Source organism: Nuphar pumila, chromosome 4, assembly GCF_984573655.1.
Source record: "Nuphar pumila chromosome 4, dmNupPumi1.hap1.1, whole genome shotgun sequence".
Taxonomy (NCBI): Eukaryota; Viridiplantae; Streptophyta; class Magnoliopsida; order Nymphaeales; family Nymphaeaceae; genus Nuphar; species Nuphar pumila.
Genome location: NC_143252.1, coordinates 143,059,541 through 143,075,575, shown reverse-complemented (window position 1 = coordinate 143,075,575; position 16,035 = coordinate 143,059,541). Strand labels below are relative to the sequence as shown.

At 40.7% G+C, this 16,035-nt stretch overlaps 1 protein-coding gene across 1 annotated transcript in view; it reads right to left on the bottom strand.

Moving 5' to 3' along the window:
• Positions 1 to 15,701, bottom strand: part of LOC149841428 (cold-regulated protein 27-like) — a 34,807-nt gene extending 19,106 nt beyond the window's left edge. The window contains exons 1-3 of the mRNA XM_090005260.1: positions 15,540 to 15,701; positions 14,666 to 14,866; positions 14,277 to 14,586 (exon numbers count right to left, since the gene is read on the bottom strand). Of these exons, the coding sequence (XP_089861386.1) occupies positions 14,277 to 14,586; positions 14,666 to 14,866; positions 15,540 to 15,701 (673 nt within the window). The remainder of the gene's footprint in view (positions 1 to 14,276; positions 14,587 to 14,665; positions 14,867 to 15,539) is intronic.
• Positions 15,702 to 16,035: the final 334 nt, after the last annotated feature.

Below are 16,035 nucleotides of genomic sequence, written 5' to 3'. Positions count from 1 at the left end.
CCCTCCCGTATACGAATCTGGTGATACCCGTTTTTTAAATCTATTTTGGAGAAAATGGAGGCACCAGACAACATATCAAACATATCGTCCAAGTGAGAGATGGGAAAACGGTATTTGACCGTGATGTGATTGATCGCACGACTATCAACACACATTCGCATGGACCCATCTTTCTTAGGAGTGAATAGGGCGGGTACTGCGCAAGGGCTCACACTCTCACGAATAAAGCTCTTTTGCAGTAACTCCTCAACAACTCGGCATGCTCGGATGGGTTCATGCGATATGCAGGGAGGTTAGGGAGACTCGTTCCCGGTACAAAATCAATGGTGTGTTGGACAACCCTCATCGAAGGCAACCCATTAGGCAGGTCATCTGGCATAATGTCACGAAACTCCTCAATAAGAGAGGCAACGTCCGCGAGAACGGACAAATACGTACTCATCAACGGCTTAGCCACCAGGGCATAATAATAGCCATCTTCCTGGCAATGGCTCAAGAAAGACCGGTATGAGAGGCCCGCGAGCCTGGGGACTAGCTCAAGCTTATCCACAGTGGAAAAAACGGTCTCCTTGATAGGGAGAAGGACTATTCTATGACCCTTAAAAAAGAAAAGAGTATGTGTTCTTGCGCCCATCGTGAATTATTTTGCGATCAAACTGCCAGGGACGACCCAAAAGAATGTGACACGCACTCATGGGGACTACATCACACCACACCTCGTCGTGGTAATGCTCCCCCATGGAGAACCGAACTAAACAACGTTGGGTGATGGGAACCTCATTTCCTTTCTTGAACCATGCCATCTTGTATGGTTGGGACAATTTCTCGGTTTTCAGGTTCAAGGTAGATACGACACTCTCGGACACCATATTCTCACACACACCAGTGTCGATAATAACATCACATGCATGACCCTCACAGTTGCACCGGGTTCTAAAAATGTTGTTCTACAACCATTTTGCAGGGGTCAACTCACGGGGTGCGATCAAAACATGACAGATGGACAATAAATTTTCTACGTTGCCATCGAACTCTATGACTTCCCTCTCATCCTCGTCCCCAACCAATGACTCACTCTCACTCTCGAATGCTAACTCCACAATACCCTCGACGAGATGGGTGTTCTGGTTCACAGTGGGACACTTAGACGCGACATGTCCTAACTCCTGACACCTAAAACAACAGATGGTCGACTCACTAGGTTTGGCTTTGGACCTGGTATTGTATGCGGGTCCAGACTAATCAAGTTTGCTAGGGTCTGCTCGAAGGGTGGGTTTTGAGTCCTCCTTCCTAGGGGAGCTTGCTCCCCTGGTTGAGAAACTCGACTTAGGCCGACTGAACTGTTCACTACGGGAGGTCCTAAATTCCTGCCTCCTTTTCAACTTTTCCTCAACGTTCATGGCGTAGCTGCTTGCCTAATCTAATGTCTCAACTGTGACACAACTGAAATCATCAGAGATAGCAGGACGGAGACCAGAGATGTACCTCGTGACCTGCTGGCGGCCGGTCTCCTCGATCTGCACTCATAGAGAAAGACGATGGAACTCAGCAGTGTACTCTGCCACAGTTCGGGTTCCTTGACGCAGGGTCAGGTACTCCTTGAAGGCACAAACTTTGACTACATCAACCTCTGCATCTCCTCTCACGACTGTACGCGCTCTAGTCCCTGCCGCTCTCTCGACCTCTACAGCTCAGCCCACCATGTATGTGCTAGGCCTCTCAGCCGAGTAGACGCTAGAGAAACATGACGGTGCTCAACGACAGTGTGGTAGTCGAAGCAAAATTGTACGGCATAAGACCAGTCGAAGCACTGCTCCGCATCGAACCGTCCTGCGAACTCCGGAAGGTCCAGCTTCACCCCGTAGGTGGAGAAGTGCTCTGGCGCTCTCTGCTGACGGGTCTCCACTATTCTTGCAGGATACTTGTTCCAGAATGCATCATCATCCATCATTGCTTCATCGCCCTCTTCTCGGTACTGCTCGCCAGGATGTTGGTGCTGACGAACTCCAACGACATGTGATATGCGATAGGGTCGCGCCGGTCCCTGTTGATGTTGCCTCGGTCTGACTGGCCCGTGGGCGGGAGCCATTGGTGGCCAGCGTTGTGGCACCAGTATGAAAAGGGGTCCTGCTAGAGGTGGCCGGCATCGAGTCTCGGGTTCTAGGTGGGTAGGATCGGGATATTGGAAGGGTGAGTTATGGTTTGGGTCAGGGTAGGGATAGTGAGTTGGGTATGGTACTGGGTTCTGGATTGGGTCTGGTGCGAGTATTGGATCTGGTTGGTATAGTAATGGGATGATTCACCCAATTGGATATGGATCGGGTCTAGTCCTAGGCTACTCGTCGGACCTAGATTTGGATAGGCTGGATCGGGGATCGAGTTGTGGGGATAGAAGACTTGGTTTGAACTCGATCCATGATCCATATGGTTATGGGTCTGGTTTTGACCCAGTTCAAATTCAAACTGGAGCTCTGTTCAGGTCCAATATGGGTATGGGTCGGCGTTGGATCCACTTTGAGGTTCAAAAGTGATAGGTTGGATCTGGTTCGGGGCAGCTCGCGAACCGGATCCAACTGGGTAGGCGGGGTAAGGGGGTTCGAGGCCCGGACCCGCTCCCTGGGACCCAACGGATGGTCACCGAGCACCGGGCCTAGGCCCTACTGAGGGGAATCCTGGTTCGGACCCCCTCGGGTTCGGCCCAATCCAAAGGGGCCCACCTGCTCCCACTTGCGGATGTGTTGCCACGGGGCCTCCTCGCGCGGGATCAGGAGAGCAGAGAGGGTCCTTACCGGGTCGGGTTGACAAACCCAGGCTTGGGGTAGGACCCAGCGTGACGCTGGGGTCCTGCAGGCCCAGCCCGGTCTGCGGCGCAGTCCCCACGTATCGCTGCCATGAGCCCAGGCCTGCGGCTGGACCCAGCGTGACCCTGGGGCCCTGCAGGCCTGGCCCACCCTGCGACGCAGCCCCCATAAGTCGAAACCACAGACCCAGGCCTGCGGCTGGACCCAGCATGACGATGGGGTCCTACAGACTCGGTCCTGTCTGCGGTGCAACCCCCGTGACTCGAGGCCAGGCTAGTAATGCACCCGCGACGTGGGGTTGTCTTGCCATATTCTCATGGTTCAGCTGGAGGGTACCAACCGTGTGCGACGCCGCTGCTGTCGAACCTGGGTGGGTGGGGGGGGGGGGGTTGGGGGGCGGGTTGCGAGACGACAGTCGGGCTGAGGGGGCATCGGCTGGACTGCTTCCGTGAGTACGTCATTCACACGATCATCTGCTACGACATCCAACTCCGCTCCCATTCTTTATATTAAGGTCACACGTTGCTCCACCGGTGACTCAAAGGCGACGACTTGTCCTTCGATTCCATCTAGATGTTTTGACATGCTGGCCACGTCCCGGCTGACACGTAGCATGCTTTCTTGCATTTTTGTCATCATTTTCATCATTCGCAGCATCGGATCTTCGTTACTGGTTTCTTCCCGTTCTTTTCCACTCGTCGAATCACTCCTCGCCTTTTGAACCATGTCGCTGATGAAGGAGAACACGTTGGGCTCTGATACCACTTTGATGCAACCTTCATGTGTTCTTGCTGATGGCGGTGAAGGCACGACCACCTTGAAGCAGTCTTCAGCCCTCACGTATCCTTGATGGTGGTTGTGAAAGGCACGACCCACACGGTCGTGCGCTGAACAGAATGGAATAACAATGCCCACCACGACGGTGAGGCTTGATTTTTATTTCAATCTCAATGTCAATGAACAATGTGCTGAATATAAATGAAAAAAGACAAACACTGAACAATAATAAGAAAATGGAAAAAACGACGGGGAAAGGGAACAATGCTGAAAAGAAAAGGTTGTTATTCTTCCAAAAAGTGCCTTCACGCAACCCTAGACAGGGCTTTAAAGATTACCACTGGATCCGGGTCTCGGGTCCGGATCCGAACCCGAGAAAGCTTCAATTTGGAACCGGATCCGTGGCGAGCCGGGCCTTCCCTCTTTTGGAGTAGGTGTGCATTACATCCCTGCATCGAGTCACCTCACCTGTGATCGGATCTTGCTGCTGGATCTGATCGTCCATTCCTTGTGGTGGGTCGGGTTCCCTGCCCGTGCCAAGGTCACGCGGTACAGCCTGCTCTACATCAAGCTCTCAAAAAGATGGAGGAAAGTTTGGAAATGGTGGATTTTCTCATCTTGGTGGAGAATGTGGGAACAAAGAAACAACCGGTTGTTCCAAGATAAAGCAACAAAACAACGCTCTTTGTGCATTGCAATACAAATGAGAGAATGAAGACGTCTCTTGGATCGGTGTTTAACGTCCTGACCCTTTCATCTGACCATGACCCTCTACAGTTCTCCACTTTAAGTGTAATTTAATGATTGTTCATCATCAACCTTGTATCATTAGAGGAAGAGGAAGGATACAAGCAGCATTCAATACATGTGGAAGGAAGGAGATGGATAAAAAAGTAGTACAAATCATCACAGACAACGCTTCAGTTTATAAAAGTGCAGCATTGAGTTTGGTCATATTTTTGGACTCCCTGTGTAGCACACAACTTGAATCTGATCATGAAGAGCATCTGCAACCCCAAAGAAGAAGAAAATTCACTAGTATATGCTCTATGTTCATGGATTGAAGAATTAGAAAAAAAGGTCAAAAGCATTATAAATTTTATTGTCAACCTTCATCATGCTAATGCTATATTTAATAGGCATTCTGAATTGAAATTGTTGAAGGTCGTTGAAACACGTTTTGCGTCAATCATTGTGATGGTGAAAAAGATTAAAGAAGTGAAGAATGCTTTAGTTAGCATGGTGACTGATGAGAATTTGACATTCTATCGTGCTGATGATGGTGTCAAGGCTCAAAAAATTACGAAATTCATTGTTGATAATGAGTTTGTGGACATAGTCATATATTTCCTTCAATTTACGCAACCTATTTGGGAAATGTTGAGAGAAGTTGATAAAAATGAGTCCATGCTTCACAAAGTTTCTGAAATGTGGGATAATATGATTGAAAAAATACAAGTAGTTTTTAAGCATGAAGGAAAAAAACTTGCATTGGATGATTCAGAGTTTTTTAACCATATTCATTGAATTTTAGTCAGAAGATGAGATAAGAGCAATACTCTTTTACATTGCATGACACATTCTCTTAATCCAAAATATTACGCAAAAAAGTGGCAAGAATGTGGTATTGGTCGTGTCCCTCTAAATTTAGACCCAGAGCTATCAAGGCATAGAAATATGTGTATGACAAGACTTTATCCAGAATTACATATTCTAAATCAAGTCACACAAGAGTTTGAAAATTTTGCATCTTCGAGATTATATGGACAGGCATTACTTGCGAGAGAAGAGGATAATATAGATCCAATTACATGGTGGTCAACGTTTGGATCAGAAACACCTCTTCTCCAACGTATTGCATTGAGATTGCTATCCCAGTCTACTAGTTCATCATGTTGTGAAAGAAATTGAAGCACATATTCTCAAATCTACAACATGAAGAGAAACAAACTCACCAGCAAGCGTGCAGAGGATTTAGTATATGTTCATTCAAATCTTTGACTACTTTCGCGAACCAATGATGAATACATGTACTAATTTGCTCTCTTAGTTATTTGATTATTTTTTAATTTTTTTATTTAAATATACTTGTATTTAACATTTTCAAATTGTTTTAAACTTTTAATAATGCAGACAAGGATCATCCAAATTTTGGGATGTAAACTCAGGAGAGTATGACTTACAAGGAGAGCATGATTTCAACATTACAAACATGGATTTATCCGAGCTCAATCTTCCTTCCTATGATGCATTTGATGATGAAGCAGAAAATTATTATGATTCATTACCTCATCATCATATACATTGTGTAGGATATACTTTTGGTATGTAATTATGTATTTTTTGCTTCTTTTGTTAGTATACTATATAATTTACTTTTTTTTGTTTTACTTATTTGATTGTTTCTATAATATATTTAGGTTGATTTAATTATGGTGTTAGTTTTTATGACGAAGAATAGAATTTTAGATTGATAATTTGATTTATTGCATGCATGATGATGAATTGATTTGATGATATTATGATAATTGTTTTTTATTTCATTAGTGTTACTGTTGTTAACTGTTAAAACTTTAAAATTATATATATATATATATAATATATATATATATATATAATTCTATGTAATTTTTTAGATTTTTGCCACACCCCCGCACTCAAGTTTTTTAAAGTGCAGCACACCCGCACTCGCACCCATGTGACATAGATTAAAACTAGAAGGAGATACATGTTTTAGACTCAACCAAGGATGATATAGGTTGGCTAACACAAAAAGTCCAAAGTCATCAATCATGGAGTTGGCCTTAATACTCGGTCATTTGGCAAACAGAAAAAGTTGTTTATGTCCAAATATAATGTTTTAAGGATCCTGCACAAAGAAGAAGAATGCATTGAAGTTAAATGCTGTAAAAATTTCCACTTTGTTGATACTAATCATGGTTCCAGTCATCAAAATCAAAATCTTAGAACAATAATTCCTATTCCAGATCAGCCTTTTTTCTATAGCAATCTAGGTAAACACAAGACATTGTTAGGCAAAATTGCTTAACATGTTTTACACTATCTTCATAGAACAAGTTCTATAGTTCCTAGTACCTCCTTACCCGTAAGGTGGGGTTTTGAAGGTGCTAGCCCCCCAAGGGAAAAATTTTGTGGTGTAGTTCTGTAATTTTACCCTAGACTCCTTGCTGTATCCAGTAGACTCCATGTAAAATTCGTAGACTCCTATTTAAGGAGGCATCCTCCTCTGTATTCTGTATCCCAATCAATAAAAGAAGGCTCAGTGCGGTCGTGGATTTTTGCCGAACTACGTAAATCCTTGTTTTCATGTGTGATTGTTTTCTCCTTTTGCTTTTTCAGTGCTTGTTTCTTCGATCCATCGGTAGGTAGAAGGGTCGCTCCCTAACACTTATTACATCACTTGAAGATAACCCATTTGCAGATAGAAGCAAAACTTTCTTAAGAAAAAAGAACACAAAGGTAGCTGCTAGAAGTCCAATCCAAAGATAAAATAAGTACCAACTGCTTGTTCAAACAGCTAACAGTGCCTGCCAGGCTAACTTTGAGTCTCTAACCACTGCATCAAACTAAGATTCCATGAAGTTTCAAATATCTGCAGAGTTCCAAGAATTTATTTCAACCTGAATAGTCCATCACCCCAATTCATGAAATTCTCTTCCCATTCAACTGTTTTATAAACTTGCTAGGCCTAAACAGAAAGCAATTCTACTTGAAAAAGAGCATTAGCAGGTGCGTGTTTATAAATTGTCATAATCTCTCAAATGCACACCATTTAATGTGAAATTGTCTATGAAGAGACAATACGCATACAAGCATAAATACTTTATAAAAGAAGTGTACGAAAACACCCTCACAACACTTGAACAAAATACACAAAAAGCGTAAAAGTAGCAAACATGCAATAATGCATGTATTTGATAAAAAGAACAAATGCTTGAGACTCTCAAGCTTAGGTATTACAAAGGGGGAACACCCCTATTTATACAAGTGCCAAAAGGTGCAAAGGGGGGGCTCCCAAAGGAGTCGTTGGGGAGCCCCCAACGGTCACATTTGTGACTGTTGGGGGCCCCCAACGACTCTATTGGGGGACCCCCAATGCACTTTAAATAATAAAAATAAAAAGAATAAAAAAGTAAAAAAGAATTACAAAAAATAAATAAGAAAAATACAACATATTCCAAATGGAATATGTGCAAGATAGGAAATTACAAGAATACCCTTTTCAGGTAAAAAATAAAAAAGGATATAAATATATATATTTATATATAGAGAGATATATGTACATATAATATATTATATGTATATGTATCTCTATGTATATAAATATATATTTTTATATTTACAATAATGATTTTAGGAGATACATTTTAACACCCCCCCTCAAACTTACGGTGTGATAACCGCAAGTTTGCCAAGAAGGAAATGAAATTTGGGCGAACATAGAGCTTTTGTGAAGAAGTCGGCAAGTTGATACTCAGACGTCACGTATGGTAGATCAATGACCTTCAAGTATTCTTCTCTGACATAATGACAGTCCATCTCTATATGCTTTGTTCGCTCGTGAAATGTGTGGTTCTTGGCAATATAGATTGCACTTTTATTGTCACAGCATAGCTTTGTTGGTTCTTTGACAACCACTCCCATATCTTCCAAAAGGCGTTGAATCCATACAATTTCCATGGTGGTAGATGTCATGGCTCTATATTCGGCTTCAGTGGATGACAAAGAGACCTTCTGTTGCTTTTTACATCGCCATGAGATCAAAGATTCACCTAAGAAAACACAAAAACCAGTGGTGGAGTGACGGTTACTAGGGTCACCTCCCCAATCTGAGTCAGTATAAGAAGCAACTTTAATTCAGAGGAAGAAGATAGAAATACTTCCTTATTCATTGTTCCCTTCAAATATCTGATGATGCGAAGGACAACACTCATATGAACGGTTGTAGGAGCGTGCTGGAACTGACTGGCGATGTGAATAGCATGTGACAAGTCGGGTCGAGTAATGCTAAGGTACATTAAAGAGCCTACCAACTGCCTGTAAGGAGTAGAATCGGTTAAGGGAACGCCATCGTCAATCTTCATTTTTTATCCCACTACTTCAGGAGTTTCGCATACTTAATCATCAGAAATTCATGATCTGTCAATAATCTCACAAGCAAGTTTAGACTGAGATAGAAAATAACCATGTTGCGAATAGGCAACCTCAATTCCAAGAAAATATGTCAGAAAACCCAAGTCTGACATCTCAAATTTTGAAGTCAAGACAGACTTAATACCCTTGACTCCTTGAACATCATCACCTGTAATTAACATGTCATCAACATAGAGTAATAGAATCGCAATTCCTGCATTAGATCTTCTAGTAAATAGAGCAGTGTCAGTATAACATGAGGAAAAACCATTTTCTAGCATTACACTGGTAAACCTGTCATACCAGACTTTGGGGGCCTGTTTCAAACCATAGAGGGCCTTACGAAGACGAAGAACTTTATCTTTAGGAATCTTCATGCCTGGTAGAGCATCCATATATAGTTCTTCGTTAAGATCACCATTTAAAAAAGCATTTTTCATATCCATTTGAAAAATGTTCCAATTTTTAATAGATGCAATAGTAATAAGACATCTAACTGTAACCATTCGGGCTACAGGGGCAAAAGTTTCCTCATAATCAATTTCATACTCTTGCCCATACCCTTTTGCAACTAAATGAGCTTTATACCTTTCCAAAGATCCATCGCTCTTAGTTTTAACCTTAAAAACCCATCGACAACCTATAGTTTTCTTTCCTATGGGTAGAGTTTGAAAATCCCAAGTTTCAGCCCTTTTAAGGGCATTAAGTTCATTTTGCATAGCTTCTTGCCATTCTATACATTTTTTAGCTTCTTCAAAATTCCTTGGTTCAAAATAAGAGTGAATGACACTAAGACAAGCCCTATATCGGGGTGAGAAAGAATCAAAAGAAACAAAACGAGTTGGAGGTCTTCTATTCCTTTCAGATCTCCGGTGATCGATAGTAGGAACAAGCTCACTATATTGGTCAATAGCACTTCTAAAGGTGTCTTGGTTTCTACGATAGTAGGTTATTGGATCACTTGAAAATCTACTTTCTTGTTCATTGAGTGAGTTATGTTCACCAACGTCACCATCATTTTCCTCATCATGATTTGATGATACATCATCATCACTAGATATATCATCATTACTAGACAATAAATCAAATAGGAAGGAATAATCAAAATTTTCTTGTTGAGAAACATTTTTTTCAAAGCCACTTTCATTTTCCAAAAAAGTTACATTTCTAGAGACATAACTTATCATCTCGAAGATCATAACAACGAAAACCTTTTTGAGTTTCGGAATATCCAAGAAAGGTGCAAGGGATAGCCTTGGGAGATAGTTTGTCATTCTTATCCGTAAGTATAAAACACTTACACCCAAAAACTCGTAACCTATTATAATCCGGTTCAAGCTTATATAAAATCTCAAAAGGGGATATTTTTCCTAATATCCGAGATGGGAGGCGATTTATCAGATAAACAGAAGCAAGAGCTGCTTCTGCCCAAAAAATTTTAGGAATGTTTTGGGAAATAAGAAGGGTCCTAGTAGTCTCAATGATGTGCCTATGTTTTCTTTCGGCCAACCCATTCTGTTGAGGAGTTTTAGGACAAGACCTTTGATGGACAATTCCATGATCCTCAAGATATACTTTAAATTGATTGGAGAGATATTCCCCTCCAGAATCACTCCTAAATATTTTTATATTATTGTTGAATTGATTCTTGATCATTGAATGGAAGGTTTTAAAACATGAAAAAACTTCATGTTTGAACTTAAGAAAATAGATCCACGAATATCTGGAAAAATCATCCACAAAAATGACATAATAAGAAAAGCCTCCTTTTGAAGTCACAGGTGCGGGTCCTCAAACATCCAAATGAACAATTTCGAAAGTTTTAGAAGAGAACATAGTTCTTTGCTCAAAAGGTAAACTTTGCATTTTTCCGAGAATACAATCATTACAAGAAAATGAACTTTTACATAGGTCATTTGCAAAATGTAAATAAGACAACTTGGTGATATTAGGATGACCAAGTCTTTTGTGCCATACATTTATATCTTTGTTTTGGGCCACATTACAAAAAGATTTTGGAACTTGAAGAGATTCCATATAATATAAGTCTCCTTTTCTAAAGCCTTCCCCAATCAATTTCCCGGACCGGCGATCTTGTATTAAACATTTATCACAAGAGAACTTGATATCGCAACCATGGTCCGAGAGTTGAGAAACAGAGAGAAGATTTTAGTTTAGTTTAGGTATAAATCTAATTTTTGGAATAAAAAAATCTTGAGTTTCAAAATTACCTATACCTTTAATTTCAAGAGATGTTCCATCCGCAGTGGAAACAAAAGAGAGAGAAGCATTTTTTGAGAAATCGGAAAGTGAAAACATGTTTGGAGACATATGAAAAGATGCACCGGAGTCCAAAAGCCAAGAGACTTTACCTGGAAGAGATGAAGTAGACACAGCGGCACCGGAGGTAGCTCCTTTGAGTAGAGGTTGAAGGGCTTCCACTATTTGATTTAAAGAGAGTGACCTCCTCCTTTTGTGGTACACCGGTGGTAGCCATTGCGAGAAGCTTTTTCCATTTGGGACATATGGGTTTGATATATCCGGGTTCTTTACAAAAATGACAAATAATTTTGCTATAGTCCCTTTTTCCTCTTGGCCCACCATTTTCACCTTGATTTTGTGGTTTAAAATGAGGGGGACGATAGGTTCTTACATTGTTCTCGGGTCTTGATACGGCATTGACCTCATTACTTTCTTCATGATTACAAGGAACCACAAGAACACTTGATCCTTGTTTACATAAACTCATACGAGTCTCCTCACCACTTAATTTGGTGAGTACATCTTCAAGAGAGGGAGGAGTAAAAGAGGATAGAAGAGAAGACCTTATTTGCTCAAATTCGGGCCTTAGCCCATTCAAAAAATTGAAGAACCGATCTTCTTCAAGTTGCTTGTGACGGAGTTCAATTGCTTCTCCACTCCATTTTGGTTCAAGCATGATAAGCTCATCCCAAATGGAGGAAAGATCGGCAAAATATTCCCTAATAGTTATTTCACCTTGAGTAAGAGAGAGAGCTTTCTTTTGAAGATAATACTTATGAGATAGGTCCCTCGATGTATACATTTTCTCAAGATAATGTCAAGCTTCCGATGCCTTTTTGAACTTAATAATGTTGGCATTAATCTTAGTTTCAACGGATGAAAAGAACCAAGAAAGAATCTTGAAATTCTTCATTTCCCACTCATCGTGCTTCTTAAAATACTCTTCAAGAGCTCTAACCCTTTTTTCTCCTTCAAGAATCTTGATCTCGCTTCCGTTTACCACGGTTATTTTGGGTTCCGGTTCCGGAATTGTGCCTTGCACATAACCCCATAGCCCCTTCCTTTTTATGTGAGCCTCCATGTTTCCGGCCCAAATATGATAATTGGACCCATTTAATTTGAAGCCAAGAGTAAAGTGACTCTTTTTCGCCCATTATGAAGTAGAGAGAAAGGAAGAAATGGCGTACCAACACAATATTTCAAATGCTAGCTTGCGCAAGATTCTTCTAAAATATTTGAGAAGCAAGATCCACCACTTCAACCTCCAAAGATCCGAAGGCACGCTTTTCGAGGCACTTGAAAAGAAGAGGATCCCACAATCCTCTATCACCAACCAAGCTCTGATACCATGTGAAGTTTTCTATGAAGAGACAATACGCATACAAGCATAAATACTTTATAAAAGAAGTGTACGAAAACACCCTCACAACACTTGAACAAAATACGCAAAAAGCGTAGAAATAGCAAACATGCAATAATGCATGTATTTGATAAAAGGAACAAATGCTTGAGACTCTCAAGCTTAGGTATTACAAAGGGAGAACACCCCTATTTATACAAGTGCCAAAAGGTGCAAAGGGGGGGGCTCCCAAAGGAGTCGTTGGGGAGCCCCCAACGACTCTATTGGGGGACCCCCAATGCACTTTAAATAATAAAAATAAAAAGAATAAAAAAGTAAAAAAGAATTACAAAAAATAAATAAGAAAAATACAACATATTCCAAATGGAATATGCGTAAGATAGGAAATTACAAGAATACCCTTTTCGGGTAAAAAATAAAAAAGGATATAAATATATATATTTATATATAGAGAGATATATGTACATATAATATATTATATGTATATGTATCTCTATGTATATAAATATATATATTTATATTTACAATAATGATTTTAGGAGATACATTTTAACATTTAATTCACGAATTACTATTGTGTAATCAACCAGATGGTGACTTTGCATGTGTATAATGGTGAGAAGCTTTGGTAGAGAAATCAACCCACTAAAACTACAATTCAAACAGATGGTGATTCACATCTGGATAATCAGATTAAATTAAGCTATGTACAAACCAAATAGATAACCTTATCATGATTCAGCAGCAAATATTAAAGTTTTTTAAGTTTCCAAACCTGCAAACTTCCCTTCTGTTCACTAATGGACAAAAGTCATCCTAGGGCTAGTGCATACAAATTATTTCTCCCACTTTAACAAGCATTCTGGAATTGGAAGCAGTATATAATGTTAAGATCATGGGCAACACGACACAGTACAGTGTCCTTAGAAATGAAAGACACATTAAGTAGTGAGGCAATGATGATGCCAACAGTAACCCACTAGCTCCAAAAATTTGCCCTGTTTCTGTTGACGACTAAGGCACAAGGTGACTTGATGGTAACTGATGGCTTCAGTGCAGCTTCTCCATATGCTTGAACCTTGTTCCTGGGGCGACCAAAAATTCCACAACCAAGGAAAGAAATCAGTCTCTGCCCCTATCTCTGTTCCCCAGATTGCCTGACCATTATATGACCTGCTCCAAAGCTCAGTAAAGTGACATCTCTTAATAATCCATTGGATGCAGTTAAAGAACTACTACTTTGTCAAATCTAGCATAAAACATAATATGCTATACACATGTGACACCCACTATTTAATATGAGAAATCCACGCTTCTCACTAAGGGCCAAATTAGCTCTGACTGATTGCATCCGGTTAAAATAAAGTTGGTCAACATTGTACTTGTCTCAGATGCAGACATACATTGAGCCCACTTGGTTCCTGAGTTGCATCATGCTCACAAAAAGACAGCCCGAGGCCCCTTCGCTTTATGCTGTCAGTATGGAACTGCCAATCTTTCTAGAAACTCTAACCTTGGCTTGGTTGGATTGTATTTTTCTTAAGCAATAGTTATTCGTCATGTGAACAATCTTTTGTGCTACAGCCTCTCTTACCTAGTGAGGTGTTATTATTATGTCTTCTGGATCATGATTTGTGTCCCATGTTTCAAAACTAAAGGTTCATCTTCATAAATTGGGTAGAACTAAAAATTGGCTGTTACTTGATCTAATCAAGTTTCTAGAGAGCATAACAAAGCAACAACAGGAAAGACAGCATGATCATTCAATGGCACGCATTATTATGAGCATAAAAAGAAAGTTTCCATAACTTCTTTATCATTTGAAAGGGAATGTACTTAGACATACAATACTAAAACTAATAAATCTACATGACTGATACACTAAATGTTTCAATATAGTTCAGAATGCCAAGAAGGGGTACCAGTATTGTTGCCAAAAGATTTCTGTATAGGCATGTGAGCATGATGACTAGGTATCTGTTTGCAATGCATTTTTGATGAATCTGAGATCCCTTCATTCAATTCCTTCATGGGAGACTCTTCAACAACAGAAGAAGCCTTCCCCAGCAATTTTAATGATGTCACTCTCTGTCCTTTGCTAGATGAAGCCGCTGTGAAATGCATGATCCAAGGATTAGTGAAGAGCTCTTGTGGTTTGTCTTGGGCGTTTGCCTGGGCGCCGGTACCATCAAAATTAAGCTTCTTCCATGAACCCTGTTGCAAAACCTTAAACTGGAACAGCAAGAACAATCTTCAGCAACAACAAATTTGCAAACAAACAGCTCTGAATTATACAGCTCAGATTTTCAACCTGGCCAATGGAGTTTGAGCTGCTGGTTGCCAACCGTGCAGATCTCTGATTCTGCAGCTTTCTCCTTTTCCAGTGCCAATTCAACAAATGCGTAGAAAAATACTGCTGATTATGCAGGTGTCTGACGAAAGAAGCTTCCATGGAATTGAGATATGAGCGGTGCTTCTCATCCGTCCACTCAGTCCCCGAGGAATCTGCTGCCTGCATTCCAAATTTTATCTTCGTTAGATTCAGCAATAGAAATAATGCAGAGATACAGAAAATAAGACTCCTCCACCAGTGATTATACTTCAGATTTCATGTTCTTGGGAACATGATGTTCAAAATCATGGAAGAAAAGCAAAGGTTCAGAAATAAATATCCAAAATTACACTAATACAAACATCATTTCTTCTGTTCAACCACCAAAACTGTCACCATCCTTGTCCTCCGATTATTAACACACACTAGAAACCACAAACCAATATCAAAATTGGACAGCTTCAATCACCATTTTGACAGATGAAATAAACACCAAACCTTTTCAGCACCCTTCATAAATTATCAGGGGAAAAACCCAACTTCTAGATTACTCAAAAAATCATAATATCCATGCATAAGTAAAAATTAGAGGCATAAATGGCCAGATTTATCATCTTAGTACCTTTCCTTTCTAACGAAAAGAAAAAACCCAAAAATCAAATTCTAAAAACCAACTTGGGCGAGCATTTCTATAAATCAAAAGTTGTTGCTACCTACATCAAATCAAATATTCATGCAAACCAAAAGCTATTAAAAAAAGAAACTTCCTATCAAAAGAAAAGAGAAGGATTCCTCAAGATTAAGACAAAAAAGAATAAAAATGAACAAAAAAAAACAAAATCTTCCATAATACCATGCTTGGTGGTGCTCTAGATCTGGGTGGTAGCTCTCTACGGAACTCCACCGTCACCTCCGACGACGAATCCGTCCGAACCGACGCCCTTCCCTCCGAGTCGCCACCACAAAACCGGCGATCCACTGCACCACCACCCTCCGCAACCGGCACGCCTCCCATCCCACCCGAATCGTCACCGGTTCGCCTCGAGCACATTGGTCTCCACGAAAAACAACCAGGAATCCCACACACACACAGAGACAGACAGACAGACAGAGAGAGAGAGAGAGGACCATTCGTACTGGCTGAGAAGCCGATCGCCAGAAAATGCAAAAAAAAAAAACTCCAGCTGGCCCTCTCTTTACACGTGTTGCCACCGTCAGCTGCAGCCACGTCAACCAGCGATTATATCTTGTTTAAGTCTCAGCCAGATATTTTGCCTCAAAAAAAAAAAACTCAGCCAGATATTTTCCCGGATGGGTGACGAGATAATGTCCGTACCATGCTTTTTATG